Genomic DNA, 20,368 nt, shown 5'->3' on the forward strand with positions numbered 1-20,368 from the left:
GGGAAAACTAGGGTTAGGATTAGGTGCTAGGGTGCTACGGTTAGGGATAGGGTTAGGGTTAGGGTTAGACATGCCAGCATGTACCAAGTCGACGTAGCACCTAACCCTAACCCTGGTTTTCCCACATGTACCGTATTCCCACATGTACCGTAACATATACATATACTGAGTCACAGTGAAAGACCAATCAAATCACTTACATCGCTGGTGACGTTGATTCCAATGATCTGATTGGCCATACTCAGAATATGTGCCACACTTGCGAGCTGGTCCACTGTGAGCTGCAGAGTCAATACACACAACTCAGAAACACTCAACCTCTCATCTGAAACACACTCGACGCATCCTCTCATCCTAGACTCATCCTTACATCCTAGACTCATCCTCTAAATTCATCCTATCATCCTCTCATCCTCTCATCTCAAACACACTAGACTCATCGTCTCATCCTAGACTCATCCTCTAGATTCATCCTCTCATCCTCTCATCTCAAACACACTAGACTCATCCTCTAGATTCATCCTAGACTCATCCACTCATTCTAGAATCTTCCTCTCAGTCTCGACTCATTCTTTCAGCCTTCATCCTCTCATCCCAGACTCATCCTCTCATCCCAGACTCATCCTCTCCTCCTTGACTCATCCTCTCATCCTCTCCTCCTAGACATCCTTTCAGCCTAGACTCATCCTCTGGACTCATCCTCTAGACTCATCTTCTCCTCCTTGACTCATCCTCTCCTCCTAGACTCATCCTCTCCTCCTTGACTCATCCTCTCCTCCTAGACTCATCCTCTCATTCTAGATTCATCCTCTCGTCTACTACTCGACTACCTCCACTAGCCTCTCCTGACAGAACATGAGACATAAACACACAGAGGGACAGAACATGAGAGATTAACACACAGAGGGACAGAACATGAGACATTAACACACAGAGGGAGCATGGTGGCCTTACCGCAGCGTATGAATACATGTGATGCTTCAGTAGCTCCTGAAGCTTGTGCTTGGCCTGCAACACAAACACACTTCTATTAAATGCTATCTTCAAATGGATGAATGGGGCGGGGGCGGCTGTGGCGCAGGAGGTAGAGCCGGCATCTAATGATCGCAATGTTGGCAGATCGGCGGTTCGAGTCCCGGCTGGCCACATGTCGAAGTGTCCTTGGGCAAGACACTGAACCCCAAATTGCTCCCAATGAGCGGGCCGGCGCCTTGCATGGTAGCTTGCCGCCATTGGTGTGTGAATGTGTGTGTGAATGGGTGAATGAGAGGCCATTGTAAAGCGCTTTGGAATAAGGCACTATATAAGTCAGTCCATTTACCATTTACCATTTAGAAAATAATAATAATAATAATAGAGTTAATTTAAAAGTGCCATTCTCAGACACAAAAAACCCAGAACAAAAATGCAAAAAGATAAAATCAAGATCAAAAAGAAGACAATGAATCAATGAATGGATCAATGAATGAATGAATGAATGAATGAATGAATGGATTCATATATAAAGGAATGAAAAAAGGATGTAATGTGTTAATCCCCTCACATCGGTCAGCATGTAGAGGACACTGCCGTCCCTGAAGTCGTCCACGGCCTGATTGGTCGGGATGAAGACCGTCAGCGGCCCGGGACCCCTCAGAGGCATGGCTGCGCCGCAGTTCTGGAGGGCAGAGAAGAGGGACAGGGATCAATGATCTAATCAATAACCAAATCCATGATCAGATAAATAATCTGATCAATGATCCAGTCAGTACACACAAGTGATTGATGGCGTCTCTGGTCCTACAGAGGGAAATCCATAGCCAATAAGATGCCTCATCGATCAAGTTCTGGTCTGTTTCATCAAGTATCCAAGAAAAACTAGTAAAAATATATATATATATATTCGTGTAAACAAATAATCACATCACCAAACAAAAGAGACTCACGTCAACTAGAGAGAGAAATCTGTTGTATTTTTCATCCTTTGTAATAATTTCACCAATTGTCTTGTCGGCAAACTTGAAATAAGAAAAAAGAAATCATTCACTATCAAACAATGAGCATTGATTTGACATTTACAATATTAGAAAGTTATAATTAGTTAAGTACCTTAGACCACCTAAGATATAAGATATCATGTAGATACATGTAGAGAGGAAAGACATCATATGACCAATCATACACACAGTAGATCATACATAGACCATGTTTTATGGCTTTGCGATTAAATGACAATTTCAGGGTTTAATACATTATTGAAATACTGTCAAAGTGTTCTTTGAGAAGACCACTTCCACTTATGCAAAAATGAGAACGATAAAAAAAGATGACATCCAAACATTATCTACCAATTGACCAGACCGTGTCACGTTTATACTGTATGCAAAAAAATATAATCTGACCTGCTCATCACGTGTAGTGTCAGGGACATTTCTTTTCATTGGCATGTCAATAATGTGGATGATGCCATTGGCTGCAGGAATATCCTCTTGGATTATTGTGTAGAATTCCTTGGGAGCGTCCATCAGGATAAACTTCTGTAAAACAAAGGTGCAAATTTACACACACTTTTTTTTCTTCAAATAATTATCTAAAGACACATATTGTATAACATACAACTGAAGTACCTGACCATAATCACATACGTATTGCCAATTGTCACTGAACTGATGGATAAAAATGTACTTTAAAATTTCTGATTACGTAATTCACCTTGTTGCCTTTGAATCGAACTTCTGCTCCTAAAACAGTGGAGAAGTCTTTCCCCTCCAGGTCTTTGTAAAGATGTTGACCATGGATGAGGTGAAGTTTGCACGCAGACACGTCTAGATCTCCCTGAGGGCATACAGAAAAGGATATAGATTACTGGCTCCTGGACACAGATCAAGTTCAATCCTAATCCTATCGACTAAAAAGTGTCTTCAATTGAGATTTTCCATTGAAGTGTGAATCCTGGACATGGTTTAATCTGTGTCCAGGAAACCGGTCCTATGTAAGGAAATGTTGCAGTATAATAACAATAGGTTATTATTATTATTATTATTATTATTATTAATTAAATGTGTTTATTTACAGATAGCGGTGTTTTGAGGAGAGGGAGGAACACGGTGTAGAGCTCAGGCTGGCTGAGGGAGTCCTGGCATCCTTTCTCTACAACACAAACACAACACGGTTCAATAAACCTTATCAATAACATGTACAATAAACCTTATCAATAACATGGACAATAAACCTTATCAATAACATGTACAATAAACCTTATCAATAACATACATAACCTTATCAATAACATGTACATTTGAAGCCACACTCTGGAATGTGTTCCTCTGTTCAGTAGTCATTTAAATTCATGATATATACAGCACCCGTTGATTCTTGAAAGGTATAACGTATAACTGCCCAATGCGGTTAGTACAACTGTCTTACCTATCATAACCCAAAATACATGATTGTTTTACTGCATTGTTTGTAAACAATGTCTTTTTTAAACATACAATGTACATGAATCATGTATTTGACCGGAACATTGGCCCAGTGTGGAAATCTTTTGGGGGTGATGATATTCTAAATTCTTAGGAGGAGTGGGGAGGTGGTGGGTGTCAGGATGGGGGGGGGGGATGCGCGACCCCCTGAGGCCCTCTGTGATTGGACACTGGCCTCTGGGCTGCTGCGATAGGCCAGTGGAGAGACTAAGGAGGAGCCAAAACCAACCAAACAGCATGATGGTTCCAGACAGCTTTCCCTTCTGGCTCCCCTCCCGGTCCAACTCCACCACCCGCTCCATCAGGTTGCCATAACAACGCCTGCCGTCGCCAATCTGCCCGTCGTGACACAAGCACCTGAGAAAGGAGGGAAAAGGACACTGTTCACTACAACTACAACACAAACTAAGAAGATATACTTCATTGAGGCCCGAGGGGAATTATCATTTTTGCAACCCCCCCTCACCCTCCACCGTCGCTGTTGAACCAGTGCCCCCACTGCCCCCTCTCTCTCTCACCCTCCACCGTAGCTGTTGAACCAGTGCTGGAAAGGACAATGCGAAAGGAAACCACCCCAGCCAGCATGCCCCGCCCCCCTGAGGGGGATGCCCCGCCCCCCTGAGGGGGATGCCCGTACAGTCTGGGTCGGCCCTATCGTGTGTGAAGGCCATACAAGACTGCAGTAGGCCTCCCTGTGCAGGTGGAGCCAGACAGGTAGGCAGGCAGGGGTAACCTACCTGGGGGTCCCATTCATCTACCAGGCAGGTAGGCAGGCAGGGGTAAGCAGGTGTGGTCCTATGTGGCTCAGTTGGTAGAGCAATGGCGCTAACAATGCTTAGGTTGTGGGTTTGATTCCCGTCGGGACCATATATACTGAATATGTACTCACTATGGCTAAAAGTGTCAGCTAAAAGGCATCTATTATGATTCTATTACCTGGGGGTTCCGTTCATCTCTGTCTCACAGCGGGCCGTCCTGTCACAGGTGCTGTCTGAGCAGGCAGACCTCAGAGAGCAGCCGGCGGCGGGGTCGGAACCCTCCATCCCACTCATGCAGGCACAGGCGGCCTGGGGAAGAGCACATCACACCATACCAACCAGTGTATTCGTGAGCTTAGAATGATAAGGTTCTATCTCCATTTTTGTCAAAATTGAGTTTTTTACATAATCTGATCCATTAGGTGTTTATTAATGCCTGTGTGGTGTTATTTTTTAAATGTTGATTTTTTTTTTGTTAGTAATTAATAAAATACAAAGGTTCCATCTCACAAAACATAATGGGATGTAAAAACTTTGACGCTCAATATCTCTGAACTGCCCTAAACGGAGCCACCCCTCCTAAATTTCGTTGTTTGGTACCTGTACTGTAGCAATGACAAATAAAGTCCATTCCAGATAGAACCTTATAATTCTAAGCTCACGTATTGGCAACTGACCTGGGGAGGTAGAAATCGGAGGACGGACTCATAATTCCGTTCCATGTTTTACAAGGAGTCCGTCCTCCAATTTCTACCTTCACCAGCCTGTCCACTGCAACTGACATGAGATGAAAGAACACAGGAAACGTAAAGCCTAACGGTCTGTAAAGACATGAATGATAACGGTGTATATTGATTGTGGACCGTCAATGTTATTATAATCATTTAATAAAAAAAAAGGGAATCCATTTCTTTGCTTAAAACACTCTTGTGATCCAATATTAGCTTTCATTTGTACGTGTAGTTTTAAATGTTTTCACAAAAATCCCTGTTGACATCAAAGCATGATTTACACAAAAGTCTAATTAGTCTAGTTACTGCATGCACTCCACAGGGGTCCATTTTTCGAAAGCTTTGTAACTAAAGCAGCACTTACCAGACCCCCTTCTACCCTACGCCAGCAAACTTCTTTATTTCACAACATCGTTAGGCCATGCATAGAAGATTGACTTCTGTCTTCTGCCACTGTCTTGCAGCTTCGCGGCTGTCTCGTCAGGAGAAATTAAGTACTACTTAAGCTACGAAGCTTTTGTGAAACCAGCCCCAGATCTCTAGAATAGACTCCGGCCCGTTCTGCTCTATGAGGCGGTATCCAGCTCACCTTGCCTGGGCCAGAGTAGACACAGACTGTGGAGTTGGCAGGGCAGACGTTGTGCTGGACGCAGGGGTTGATGGGAACACACATCTGGCCGTCTCCCTCGTACCCGTCCTTACACTTGCATTGGAAGGTCCTGCCCCCCAGGTAGGAGCAGTCTGCATCCACATGGCAGGTCTCCGCCGTGCACACTCCTGGGAAAACACACAGGGTCAGGTTTCTTTTTTAGAGAGGGTTAGACCAGCTTTGAATTAAAAAAATTATAATTTTAGTTCTATTTAATAGATTTACATTTAGATTTTTTGCCTTTAGGAGATGCCTTTATCCAAAGCGACTTACAACAAATACATATGTAGGTGAATCATCTATCCATCAGTCATCGCAAAAAAAGTCAACTATGCTCGGGCCAGGGGCTATTGGCAGTCACAATGCTACAAGAAGATGTTCCCCTGCCCCAACCCTCCCCTAAAAGGAACATTTTAATATTTTGGGGGGGGAAAACCAAACTACTGAAAAAAAACTCATTTGTGGGTTGTCATCACAGCTGTTGTGCTCTGGGATTAGATATGAAGAATTGAGCATAAATCAGTGTGTGGGCAAATTTGCAGCTTATCCTATCATAGGGAAATCACTGCCTTTCATCCACAGGCGATGCAAAAGTGGCGCCACAGGCTTGTGGTGTCTATTGTCAGCAGTATAGAAGGAAGGATACTGCCTTACAGATTCTCCACAATAATAAAAGAAACATCCATGGCAGTAATGGCTAACGATGTCATATAAAACATGTATGCTGGGCCCTTATCTGTTACCTGCACAGTTGAGTCCAACCTTCTTAAATCTGGGGAGACATTCACATACTGCGCTGTCAGCCACGCCCTTACAGTGGGAATACGCAGTGCAGTCTTTGCAAGCAGCAGTCACTGCAAAAGAACAAAAAATAGATCAGCACAGCTAGGGAACTATATCTGTAAAAGAACAACCACATAGATCAGCACAGCTAGCGAACAGTCACTGTGGATAACACCACATAGATCAGCACAGCTAGGGAACAGTCACTGTAATAATTAATTGTTTTTATTGTCATGCAATCAACTTGTCAGTCAATTGTTGGAAGTTGGTATTTTATGCTCTCGGCAAGGGGTCCACCACAGACGGTGACCCTGGAGCAATTAGGGATTCAGTGCCTTGCTCAATGACACCTCGACACATGACCAGCCGGGGTTCGAACCACCGAGCTGCCGACCTTGCGACCATTAGACGCCAGCTCTACCTCCTGAGCCACAGCCGGCCCTGTATATATAACGCCACACAAATCAGCACAGCTAGGGAACAGTTATTGTAGAAGAACAACACATACACTGTATCAGAAAAGGGTAAAGTCGGGGTGCCTGGTAGCGTAGCAACCTAAGGGGTCAGCCAGTGACGTCGTTAGACCTGGGCCTCCAGGGCTCTAAATAGCCCGGGATCTCTGGATCCTAGAAGAAAGTAAGTGCAAAAAGTAGCACATTGCTATGTCTGTTAGTTACAGTGATGAGTCTGTTAGTTACAGTGATGAGTCTGTTAGTTACAGTGATGAGTCTGTTAGTTACAGTGATGAGTATGTCTGTTAGTTACAGTGATGAGTCTGTTAGTTACAGTGATGAGTCTGTTAGTTACAGTGATGAGTCTGTTAGTTACAGTGATGAGTCTGTCTGTTAGTTACAGTGATGAGTCTGTTAGTTACAGTGATGAGTCTGTTAGTTACAGTGATGAGTCTGTCTGTTAGTTACAGTGATGAGTCTGTTAGTTACAGTGATGAGTCTGTTAGTTACAGTGATGAGTATGTCTGTTAGTTACAGTGATGAGTCTGTTAGTTACAGTGATGAGTCTGTTAGTTACAGTGATGAGTATGTCTGTTAGTTACAGTGATGAGTCTGTTAGTTACAGTGATGAGTCTGTTAGTTACAGTGATGAGTCTGTCTGTTAGTTACAGTGATGAGTCTGTTAGTTACAGTGATGAGTCTGTTAGTTACAGTGATGAGTCTGTTAGTTACAGTGATGAGTCTGTTAGTTACAGTGATGAGTATGTTAGTTACAGTGATGAGTCTGTTAGTTACAGTGATGAGTCTGTCTGTTAGTTACAGTGATGAGTCTGTTAGTTACAGTGATGAGTCTGTCTGTTAGTTACAGTGATGAGTCTGTTAGTTACAGTGATGAGTCTGTTAGTTACAGTGATGAGTCTGTTAGTTACAGTGATGAGTCTGTTAGTTACAGTGATGAGTCTGTCTGTTAGTTACAGTGATGAGTCTGTTAGTTACAGTGATGAGTCTGTTAGTTACAGTGATGAGTCTGTTAGTTACAGTGATGAGTATGTCTGTTAGTTACAGTGATGAGTCTGTTAGTTACAGTGATGAGTCTGTTAGTGGCAGTGATGAGTATGTCTGTTAGTTACAGTGATGAGTCTGTTAGTTACAGTGATGAGTATGTCTGTTAGTTACAGTGATGAGTCTGTCTGTTAGTTACAGTGATGAGTCTGTTAGTTACAGTGATGAGTCTGTTAGTTACAGTGATGAGTCTGTTAGTTACAGTGATGAGTCTGTTAGTTACAGTGATGAGTCAGTTAGTTGCAGTGATGAGTCTGTTAGTTACAGTGATGAGTCTGTTAGTTACAGTGATGAGTCTGTCTGTTAGTTACAGTGATGAGTATGTCTGTTAGTTGCAGTGATGAGTCTGTTAGTTACAGTGATGAGTCTGTTAGTTACAGTGATGAGTCTGTTAGTTACAGTGATGAGTCTGTCTGTTACAGTGATGAGTCTGTTAGTGGCAGTGATGAGTATGTCTGTTAGTTACAGTGATGAGTATGTCTGTTAGTTACAGTGATGAGTCTGTTAGTTACAGTGATGAGTCTGTCTGTTAGTTACAGTGATGAGTCTGTTAGTTACAGTGATGAGTCTGTCTGTTAGTAACAGTGATGAGTATGTCTGTTAGTTACAGTGATGAGTCTGTCTGTTAGTTGCAGTGATGAGTCTGTTAGTTACAGTGATGAGTATGTTAGTTACAGTGATGAGTATGTCTGTTAGTTACAGTGAAGAGTCTGTTAGTTACAGTGATGAGTCTGTCTGTTAGTTACAGTGATGAGTCTGTTAGTTACAGTTGTAGAATCTTCTTGTCGGTAAAATGATGGAATGGATCAATCTATTGAGGATTGTGATCTTAAATGCGTTGTGTCATCTCAGGATAGACTAGGTGCGCAGCATACACGATTTGACAAGAAAATAGAATGTTCAACACGGGTCGGAATCGCTCTACTTGATTTATTAAGACAGTCAGCGAATGGTTCATTCAGCACGGTACCACAGCATCCGGCATTCCACGACCATTCCACAACATCATTATGACATACAGACAGGCTTAAATACTCTCTTGCCCACCCTCTGTCTGTGCCCTGACGCCTAACCCCCAAGGTCTTTAAGATAACAACCTCTCGAGTCTGCATATTGTGGTGTTATTGCTACCCCTGAAGAGCAGGCTGACCTGGAAGGAACAGAATGTGTGTGTCTGAGTGACCTGAGAATAGAGTATGTGTGTGTGTGTGTGTGTGTGTGTGTGTGTGTGGGTCTGTGTCATGTGTGTGTCTGACAGACAGAAGCATAAATGTTGCTAAGATCTAACACAGTGATGAGTCTGGTAGTTACAGTGATGAGTCTGTTAGTTACAGTGATGAGTCTGGTAGTTACAGTGATGAGTCTGTTAGTTGCAGTGTGATCAAACATGAGTTTGAGTGCTGTCACACAAACGGATTAGAGCTATGCCTCCTGACAGTACCTTGGTCACACTTGGGGCCCATGTACGGAGGCTGACAGTAGCACTCTCCGTTTCCCTCTGGTCCGGCGTTACACTCTCCATGGACACAGCTGCACACTGCACCAGGGACGCAGGGGAAAACACTCTTTTTAAAGGTTCTTTTTTGGATAGATTATTTTTCTGTTTTTATTGGACAGACACAGGAAGTAAGGAGGAGAGGGTATGTCAGCAGGGCATGGGCCGGATTCGAACCCATGCCGATATGGACATGTGTTCACTGTAGGCCTTGGAGCTAGACAACTGGATGACCGCAGGCCACAGAAAATCACTCTTTACATCAAAGGCAGCAGACCTAACTACAATCTTACACTTAGATTAGATTAGATTAGATTCAACTTTATTGTTATTGCAGAGTACAAGTACCAGACAACGAAATACAGTTGCACATAAATAGGGTTAGAGAGAATGTCTTTTTGTGTATAGTTTCAGCATCTGCAGACCGAGGGGCCTATCCTTATAAAGTGGGACCAACAAATCACATGGAACAATAAAATACAATACTTTTTTTTAATCCCTTTTTCACCCAATTTGGTATCCAATTGAACCCAACCTAGCATCCAATTATCCCCTGCCTATTGCGTCGGATCCGCCGCACGACCCCGTGGCCGGCAGCCCCAGAGGAGATCGCCAGGCAGACTAGCTGACTGGCTCCTCGAGCCCAGCACCGTTATTCCGGCACCCCGGGGGCGCTGTTGCGCGACGGATCCTTGTCCGGAAATAGTCCTATACCCCCCTTTGGGAGCGGCCGCTCAATATGCCGCTCCCTGTGGGCCCCGGCCATATCCGGGTCTGGCGAGACCGGGATTCGATCCCAGTCCCCGGTGGGCAGCTTGCACTAGTGGCTAATGCTTAGACCGCTGCGCCACCGCGGGGCTATAAAATACAATACTAATTAAAGGAAAGAGTGTCACACCTGAGGTACAGCGATCTCCGTAGACGTTCTTTTCCTGACACTCCTGGCAGGCGAAGCCAGAGAACCCCGCCTGCGTCGTGGGACAGAGTGGGAAACACAGGTTAAACCTAAAACTGCATGTGCTAAAACATCATTCTGATACCTCTTTGGCGGACAAATCAAAAAACGGAATAAATCCACACGACAGTGTATAGAAACTGTATGTCTTTTTTTTTCCGATATCAATCAAATTCTAGTCGTACAGTATTTAGTACAGTATCAGCAATTTGAATACATTTAGTCACAAAGTGCTTAACGGTGCCTTGTTGATTTACACTGACATTTATGGCATTTAGCAGACGCCTTTATCCAAAGCGACTTACAACAAATACATTTTGTCTAAGTAAGTGAATCATCTATCCTTCAGTCATCGCAAGAAAAGTAATCTCTGCTTGTGCCAGGGGACATTGGCAGTCATCATGCTAGAAGAAGGAAGATTTTATTTCATTTTAGTATTTTTTATATTCAGTAGAGAAACTGTACAGGGGGGGTTAGAGGGGATGGAGATGTTTCAGGAGGGACAGTTCATGTGTAGCCTGAAGAGATGGAGGTCTTCAGTCTACGGTGGAAGATAGAGAGTGACTCTCTCTGACAGCAGTGGGGTGCCAGGACGGTGAAAGTCGTGACCGGTTAGCGCGACTTGTTCCGAAGGTCCCCGCGACAATCAGTAGAATGAAAGCAAAGGGAAAAACTATCCAATGGGGGAGAAACCTTGAGGGCACTACCTGAGCTTCAGTCCTCACCTCACACACACAGGTTCCGTTGCCCGCCATTCCATCCATGCACGTCCCGTGCCAGTTGCAAGTCTTACCAGACCAAGTAGGACAAGCTGGAGGGACACAGACAATCAACACACGATTTAAAAGTCTGTCACCTCACTAACCCTAACCCTAACCCTGCTGTATACCTGTCCAACCTTTCAGATCTACAGGGAAGTCTACGGAAGATGGGTTGGGGGTTGAGAGGGCTGAGGGGCTAGGGGCTGGGGGCTAGGGGCTAGGGGCTAGGGGCTAGGGGCTGGTCTGAGGGGCTTGGGGCTAGGGTTTGTTATGAAGGGGCTAGGGGCTAAGGGTTGGACTGAGGGGGCTAGGGGCTACGGGTTGGTCTGAGGGGGCTAGGGGCTAAGGGTTGGTCTGAGGGGGCTAGGGACTAAGGGTTGGTCTGAAGGGGCTAGGGGCTAAGGGTTGGTCTGAAGGGGCTAGGGGCTAAGGTTTGGTCTGAAGGGGCTAGGGGCTAGGGGCTAAGGGTTGGTCTGAAGGGGCTAGGGGCTAAGGGTTGGTCTGAAGGGGCTAGGGGCTAAGGGTTGGTCTGAGGGGGCTAGGGGCTAAGGGTTGGTCTGAAGGGGCTAGGGGCTAAGGGTTGGTCTGAAGGGGCTAGGGGCTAAGGGTTGGTCTGAAGGGGCTAGGGGCTAAGGGTTGGTCTGAAGGGGCTAGGGGCTAAGGGTTGGTCTGAAGGGGCTAGGGGCTAAGGGTTGGTCTGAGGGGGCTAGGGGCTAGGGGCTAAGGGTTGGTCTGAAGGGGCTAGGGGCTAAGGGTTGGTCTGAAGGGGCTAGGGGCTAAGGGTTGGTCTGAGGGGGCTAGGGGCTAGGGTTTGTTATGAAGGGGCTAGGGGCTAAGGGTTGGTCTGAGGGGGCTAGGGGTTGTGTGTGGACAGGTACTCACCTGTGCACTGAGGACCAAAGTGGTCCGGGCAACATCTGGGCCTCGTGACTGACCTCTCACAAGTGTGTGAGCAGCCCGACGACATCAGTGACACCCCACCTATGACCACCACGTAACTGAGAGACAAAGATAAGGTTACTGAGGCCTGACTAATAGTAGACCTATACCTATAGAGGTCAAAACAAACCCTAACCCGAGATTACAGTTGGTGGTTCTGGAGCCACTTGGGAAATGGAGTGTGTTGATTGAGGACCTCTTTGATGAAGTAACATAATGTTGTGGTTTTATATGATGTATTCATTTCTGGATTTTATTGTGTCGTATTTTTTGGTATGTGTTGTTTTGTAATTGTATTGATATTGTGGACAGGGTGCACCTGCAAAAGAGGTGTGACCAAGACCTACAGCCAAAGTGTTTAAAACGGGTCCACAGACTGAAGCTTTGAAACAGTGTGCAGCAGAAGTAAGTAAGTAAAGCTTTATTTATATAGCACCTTTCATACAAGAAATGCAGCTCAAAGTGCTTTACAACAGGAATAAGAACATGAAGTGAATATAAAAACATAGAATAGGATGGAGACCCATCTCCTCAGCCGTACTCTCACTGCTGTGTGTGGTCGATGATGAGTAGTGACCTCTCCCCATTGATGCTGGTTATCTTTGAGATGTCAATTAGAACTGCGATGAAAGACACCAGCACTGATTTCTGACTAGTGATTAGTGACTACTAGTATAGATCTCTCACACACACACACACACACACACACATTCACGCATGCAAGCACGCACGCACCACACACACACACACACACACACACACACACACACACACACACACACACACGCACACAGAAGAGGCTGGTGGAGGTAGAAATCGCATTCCGCGAAAAATGAGGAATGGTGGAATGGTAAGACTGTCCCCCATTTCATTCCACGCATTACAATGAGCCCATCCTCCGATTTCTACCTCCGCCAGCCTCCCCTGGTCAGGACGGTGTTAGGACAGTGGTTACCGGCAGTTGGGCGTCCCCATGTCTTTCGTGACCTTCCGTAACCCGCGGGGACACGACACGCCGGTGGACGCGGCGCAGGAGGTGCAGGGCGTGGTGACGCTGACTGGGCTGACGACATCACAGCGGTTAACAGGCGCCTGCAACGTACAGCACAGCAGTTACTTACAACACATCACTCATCTATCACATACTAGAACATGCTGGATAGTTGTGGCCTGGGGTGGTTCAGTGGTCTAGCACCATGGCCTGGGGTGGTCGAGTGGTCTGGTACCATGGCCTCGGGTGGTCCAGTGGTCTAGCACCATGGCCTGGGGGGGTCCAGTGGTCTAGCACCATGGCCTGGGGTGGTCCAGTGGTCTAGCACCATGGCCTGGGGTGGTCCAGTGGTCTGGTACCATGGCCTCGGGTGGTCCAGTGGTCTAGCACCATGGCCTGGGGTTGTCCAGTGGTCTTGCACCCTGGCCTGGAGTGGTCCAGTGGTCTTGCACCATGGCCTGTGGTGGTCCAGTGGTCTGGTACCACGGCCTGGGATGGTTGAGTGGTCTAGGACCATGGCCTGTGGTGGTCCAGTGGTCTAGCACCATGGCCTGGGGTGGTCCAGTGATCTAGCACCATGGCCTGGGATGGTCCAGTGGTCTAGCACCATGGCCTGGGATGGTCCAGTGGTCTAGCACCATGGCCTGGGGTGGTCCAGTGGTCTAGCACCATGGCCTGTGGTGGTCCAGTGGTCTAGCACCATGGCCTGGGGTGGTCCAGTGGTCTAGCACCATGGCCTGGGGTTGTCCAGTGGTCTTGCACCATGGCCTGGGGTGGTCCAGTGGTCTAGCTCCATTGCCTACAGTGCACATATAAGCCCATATTGGCATTCCTCATCTTCCCTGTCTCTATCCAATAAAATGGAATAAAAAAAAACAAAGCCTAACCTTTAAAAAACAAAACAGCAGAAACATACTGTATACTGCTTGAAAGTATTTGAACCCCTTGTGCAATTATAGATTTTCTTTTGTTTGTTTTACCATGAAACCTTTATTTAATCAGAACCAGTCAGTTTTTATCTGACATAGCAGGTTTATATTTGCCAATTCCATATGTTGGTTTAGAGGGAATCATGCGTGAAGTAGGAAAACAAAACTATAAAGAAATTAGTGCATCTATAATTGCTATCTATAATTGCACAAGGGGTTCACAATTCACATACTTTCAAGCAGCACTGTATATTCACAGTACAGTGAATGTAAATTCACACAATACCACAGAGATGTACATTACTGTAGGTTTGGCCCTGAGCGTAAAGCCAGTGAAACATACTGTACACATGTGACTACCCTCATCACTATCAGTTTGTTATCTTTCAATAACAGTTTTCAGTTCAACTTTAAATATCGCACAACAACTGACACAAAAACTGTGATTGACTGAACTGTATTCCAAACAACTTATAACCAGTAAACACTGACCTAAAACTTTGAAACGTTGGTCACACCGTGCATCATAACAGCAACATTTAAAAAATAAAACAAGTTTAAAACACGTGTCGTTGGCTTACCACTTGTGAACTACATGACACCATGAGTCCTAGAACCAGGAGCAACAGCATGCTTGTCTCCATTGTGTGCATGGTGCAAAGCCTTCTCCAATGTTCTCTCACATTTAGGAAAGAAAATACACAGAAAAGTGCTAAAGGAGCCTCCACCTCCTCCCAGAACTCTTATCTTGTATCCCCTGAGATGTCAGAGTGCAGAAACTCCCCAAAATACCTTCCTCAATTCACCGTTCTAGCTTCATAATCGCATGGCATGCCTTAGCTGTGGAACGTTCAAGTTCAATGTGGCGAATGCGGTGGTCGAAACAACTGAACCAAACCATGCCACCAGCACACACACACCAGCCCTAGAGAGGAGTGTGAGAAAAAAAGACCTTTTCCTGACAGGATTTCCTCCCCCGATTGGCCTCCATGATGAACGGATATCCTTGCTCGTCAGCTGACTGTGGACTGTCAGATTCAGCATAATCTAAGAGGGACAAAAAAAACAACTATCATAAAACAATTAGCAGATTTCCAGGTGGATACAGAATGAAGGATGTGCTCTGAGGAATGGCCATGCTGTCTACTGGAGACTTTCAAGGGATTATCAGGGGAGGCTGGGGGAGGCTGGTGGAGGGAGAGGAGACTGGGGGAGGCTGGTGGAGGTAGAGGAGCCTGGGGGAGGCTGGTGGAGGGAGAGGAGGCTGGGGGAGGCTGGTGGAGGGAGAGGAGGCTGGGGAGGCTGGTGGAGGGAGAGGAGGCTGGGGAGGCTGGGAAGGTAGATACCCTTTGATACCATCCTTCATTCTGTTCCATGCATTACACACTCAATGAGGCCGTTTTAGGATTTCTACCTCCACCAGACACCCCTGGATTAGATAAATTGAGTGTGCAATCTGCATGGACCATATTTACCAACATATACAATCTCTTATGCATTCAAATGATACCTTAAGATTCATTAAATTTGAATCAATACATTTGAGTGACATACATGTAACTACAAACATCTGTTTGGCATACCTTAGTTTGATTAAATTCTTGATTATTTTTCATTATACATGGTGCGTGTCCCTTTTTGTTATGGTACAAAGCCAGGCCGTAATAATAGTCTGTCTGGTTTATGAAGGGATGGTGTGTGTGTGTGTGGGGGGGGGGCAGAAGTAAAAAGGAAGCACAAAATGTCTCTTCTAAAAACACAAAACCCTTGTGATTTCCACAGCACTTGACCATGTTCACCTCACTGTCCACAGCAACGCTGAGTCGACCATTTTCACACTCTTGTTTCCTCTCATTGTCCCATTATGATTCAGTGAGTTTGACCAAAGTGATGATGGGATGGTTACCCCAAAAATGTCTTACTTCCCTCTGAAGCACGAGACCACATCACGCACACAGAGAGACGGGGTGGAGATAGAAGAATGAATGAATGAATGAATGAATGAATGAATGGTCTTTATTGTCATTGATATAGTACAGGTACCATACAACGAAATTTGGGAGGGGGGGCTCCCCTGGTGCTAGGAAAAAAATACTAAAAACAAGAAGGGAAAAGAGCTGGTTTACATAAATAAAGGCTATATACACTATCCACTATACTATACTATACAAGTAAAACACTGTGCTGTACTCTATGCTATGCTATAAATATCCTAACATTTCCTATCTCTGAACCTTATGTACCCGAGGGTTGTCATATTGCACATAGTATTATTGCACATTCATTTAAAGTGTTGCAGTTTGCAGGTTTGAAATGTTCACAGTTGTGTTTCAGTATTGCACTTGATTACAATCTAGTAGCTGCCATCAAATTGTCTAGATTGTCCAGGGCCTAGAACCTAGGTCTTTGCTGTGTTCAGGGCCTGAATGGCCCTGGGGTAGAAGCTGAGCTTCAGTCTATTTGTCCTTGCGGACATGGTCCTGAACCGCCTGCCCGAGGGCAGCCGAACAAAGTGTTCGTTCCCAGGGTATGATGGGTCTCTGGAGATCTTGGAGGCCTTCCTGAGGCAGCGTGTGTTGTACAGCTCTTCCAGAGAGGGGAGGGGGGCGCCGATGATCTTCTGGGCCGATCTCACGACTCTCTGTAGCGCTTTCCTCTCTGCGGCTGTGCAGCTGGAGAACCACACGCAGATGCAGTAGGTGAGGATGCTCTCCACTGTGCAGCGGTAGAAGGTCACAAGCAGCTCCTGTTTGAGGTGGTATTTCCTGAGGACTCTCAGGAAGTAGAGCCGCTGTTGTGCCTTCTTGATGATGGCTGCTGTGTTGGTCTTCCAGGACAGGTCATCCTGTATGTGCACCCACAGGAATCGGAGGGTTGAGACTCTCTCCACGCTCCCTCCATCGACGAGCAGGGGCTGGACCTCAGATTTTTTCCTCCTGAAGTCCACGATGATTTCCTGGGTCTTTGACTGGTTCAGCAGCAGGTTGTTAACCTTGCACAGCTTGCCCAGCTGCTCCACCTCATCCCTGTACGCCGCCTCGTCCCCCCCCCCCGAGATGCAGCCCACCACGGTGGTGTCGTCTGCAAACTTTACGATGGAGTTGCTGGGGTGGACGGGGGTGAAGTCGTAGGTGTAGAGGTTGTAGAGGATGGGGCTTAGCACGCAGCCCTGGGGGGACCCAGTTCTGAGTCTGAGGGCTGTGGAGGTGTGGGAGCCCACCCGCACCCTCTGGGGGCGGTCAGACAGGAAGTCCTTGATCCATGCACAGATGGAGTGTGATAGTCCCAGGTCTAGTAGTTTGGTCACTAGCCTGTCTGGAAGGATGGTGTTGAAGGCAGAGCTGAAGTCCACAAAGAGCAGTCTCACGTAGCTGTTCCCCCTCTCCAGGTGGGATAGAGTGGAGTGGAGAGTCGTCGCGATGGCCTGTACAGGCGCCCCGCGGTGGCGCAGCGGTCTAAGCATTAGCCTCTAGTGCAAGCTGCCCACCGGGGACTGGGATCGAATCCCGGTCTCGCCAGACCCGGATATGGCCGGGGCTCACAGGGAGCGGCATATTGAGCGGCCGCTACCAAGGGGGGTATAGGACTATTGGTATAGGACACCCTGGGTGCCGGAATAACGGTGTCGGGCTCGAGAAGCCAGACAGCTCGTCTGCCTGGCTATCTCCTCTGGGGCTGCCGGCCACGGGGTCGTGCGGCGGATCCTACGCAATAGGCAGGGGATAATTGGATGCTAGGTTGGGTACAATTGGATACTAAATTGGGTGAAAAAGGGATAAAATCAGAAAAACTAATAAAAAAATAAAAATAAAAAAAGTTAACACAGGGCCGGTCCTAGGCATTTAGGTGCCCTAGGCAAGAGTATGATTTGATGCCCCCCCCAAAATATGTTTTAGGGGTGCCACCACCACCACATTAAGCCACCAGTAGGCTACTGCCTCATCACCACCCACACATTCAACAGTAAAAATATGGACAACAATGGTTTCAAGACAAAAATAGACAAACATATTTTCATAGAGACATGAAATTCAATTTGGGGGGGAGCATTTGGCGCCCCCCAGGCATTTGGCGCCCTAGGCGACCGCCTAGTTCGCCTATGCCTAGGACCGGCCCTGAGTTAACACCATAGAACATTGGCCAGTGGGCGCTCAATGGGCTGCCTGCTGGCAGGTACAAGATGTTCCCCAGAGCAGAGTGACCTCTAGCAGGCTGGACGTTCGGCCTCTGGCTGACAGGAGAGGGAGGCTGGCGGCCAAGGGTGAACCTCAACAATGACAGGCAACGCAGCCTGGCGCTTGGTCTAGCTAGCGGTTCGTGCCAGCACCTTCGGCACCTGTGTCTGCGTGAGGTTGAACCCGGTCACACCGCTCTTTTGACACTGTACATACCCTCCCGTTCCCGTCTCTCTCTCCTGCTTTTTGTCTGTTGCCAGTAAAGTCAACCAACCCCCCCAAAAAAATTGGAGAGTGGGAAATTCCAACTCCAGTGCACTGATACAGAAAGCTGACGAGCGTAAATCTCAACAATGCAGGACATGATTTTGCCTGGAAGACCAGGCTCAGCACACTCACACACACACACACACACACACACACACACACACACACACACACACACACACACACACACAGACGAGACACTTTGCATGCTGACAGAATAGCAGTGTGCTATGCTGTTCTAGGCAACAGCCATGCCTGCGTAAACACTGCATCTCACCGCTGGTACCGGCTAACCCTGTTCAATCATTGACCACCAGCAGTTCCGTGCATGGCAGAGAACATTCCTGAGGAAAAGGAGGTTAAGTTTACAGAATCTCCCCTTCCTCTAATGCAGACTTAGTTATCCAACAGTATATTACGAAAGAAAACCTTCCTAAGAAAACTGAGGTTTTGTGAGAGTGGGATGGTCACATCCCACAAGATTTATTAAAAAATCCAAGCCTAGTGACGTTGATGGACTACTACGAAGCCCCCCTGGGGTCACATGGTAGAAAAAATATATTTGATGTGTGAATCCGTTCCCTCGGTTTTGTAACCCTAACCCTAACAAATTACTAAACCGAGGGCACGAATTAGAAAACCGAGGGAACGGATTCACACATCAAATATTTTTATATGTTTTAATATGTGACCCCAGGGGGGCTCCGTAGAATACACCCCTGGCCTGGCCCCTTCATGTCAACAAAAACAACATCCAATCAGTTTGTCTGTACCTATCTTCTGCCCTAGATTGAAGACCCATTTAAGACCTCTTCATCCCCTCTACCCTCCTGTAGTTTCTCTACTGTAAAAAAATAAATAACAATAATAAAAAAAATTGACTGCCAATCGTCCCTGGCTCAAGCACAGATTACTTTTTCTTGCGATGACTGATGGATAGATGATTCACTTCACTTAGACAAATGTATTTGTTGTCGCTTCGGATAAAGGCGTCTGCTAAATGCCAAAAAGGTAATGTAAATGTAATATTCTCTTGAACCTTACAATAATACAATAGTGTCATAGTAGAGTATCAGTGTGTAATGTTTTCTTGGTCTCTGTGTGTTGAAGGATGGAGCGGGTCCTAGAATACCTCCTGATTGTGGGTCAGCTGGTTTCCCATCTCTGTGTAAAGTGAATAAACAGCGCACACACACACACACACGCACACACACACACACACACACACACACAGCCCAGTCCAATAACAGGAAGAGAGTAGGTCAGAGCCAACAATACGCTGCTCCCACCCTGAGCAGAACTTTCCTGTTTGCTCTGCTCTCTACCACCACATTCCCCATTCCTCAAACACACACAACACAGGTTCAGATACACACAGATACACACCTCTCCAACACATTCATGTATTTATTTTCTTGATAATATATAAAAACAGAAGCAGCGAAGACAATTCTGTGCAAGGAGGGTACAATGGCAATCCCTGTATGGTGGTTACAGACGTTAACCCTGTGTGGTGGTTACAGACGTTAACCCTGTGTGGTGGATACAGACGTTAACCCTGTGGGGTGGTTACAGACGTCAGACAAAGTGATGGTGGTGTTTCGCAACAGCGTGATTTCCTCAAGCCGTCTGTCTGAGGAACAGGATGAATACTGCTGACTTGTCACCCTGGTGACTGTCGCCCTGGGCAACGCAGAGGACAGCCAACTTCTGCTGAGCGAGAACTTTTCCTTTATTTTTTTCTTGACAGAATAACTGTTTAAAGTGCATGTTCAATTCTTGTGATAAATCATGAATACGCTTTGTGATGAGACATTGTTTGACCTGAACAGAATGAGTTCATTATACATCAACATGTTATACAACTGAATAGTATTATTTTTGTCTTTTTACGTAGACACAAACCTGTGTATATGAGGTACATCAAGGGTGCAGTGAAATCACTCCAGCATAAAATAAT

The 20,368-nt window shown here is 46.2% G+C and overlaps 1 protein-coding gene across 1 annotated transcript in view; it reads right to left on the minus strand.

Moving 5' to 3' along the window:
* Window positions 1–15,821, minus strand: part of stab1 (stabilin 1) — a gene marked incomplete at its 5' end in the record, with an annotated part of 78,146 nt that extends 62,325 nt beyond the window's left edge. The window contains 17 exons of the mRNA XM_080545959.1: window positions 201–281; window positions 955–1,008; window positions 1,544–1,657; window positions 1,926–1,997; window positions 2,382–2,516; window positions 2,692–2,814; window positions 3,053–3,129; window positions 3,691–3,818; window positions 4,398–4,528; window positions 5,540–5,727; window positions 6,343–6,453; window positions 9,338–9,433; window positions 10,290–10,359; window positions 11,072–11,157; window positions 11,990–12,105; window positions 13,002–13,138; window positions 15,771–15,821. Coding sequence (XP_080402085.1) covers window positions 201–281; window positions 955–1,008; window positions 1,544–1,657; window positions 1,926–1,997; window positions 2,382–2,516; window positions 2,692–2,814; window positions 3,053–3,129; window positions 3,691–3,818; window positions 4,398–4,528; window positions 5,540–5,727; window positions 6,343–6,453; window positions 9,338–9,433; window positions 10,290–10,359; window positions 11,072–11,157; window positions 11,990–12,105; window positions 13,002–13,138; window positions 15,771–15,821 — 1,770 coding nt within the window. The remainder of the gene's footprint in view (window positions 1–200; window positions 282–954; window positions 1,009–1,543; window positions 1,658–1,925; window positions 1,998–2,381; window positions 2,517–2,691; window positions 2,815–3,052; window positions 3,130–3,690; window positions 3,819–4,397; window positions 4,529–5,539; window positions 5,728–6,342; window positions 6,454–9,337; window positions 9,434–10,289; window positions 10,360–11,071; window positions 11,158–11,989; window positions 12,106–13,001; window positions 13,139–15,770) is intronic.
* Window positions 15,822–20,368: the final 4,547 nt, after the last annotated feature.

Source organism: Nansenia antarctica (genome assembly GCF_963989245.1).
Source record: "Nansenia antarctica genome assembly, chromosome: 15".
NCBI lineage: Eukaryota > Metazoa > Chordata > Actinopteri > Argentiniformes > Microstomatidae > Nansenia > Nansenia antarctica.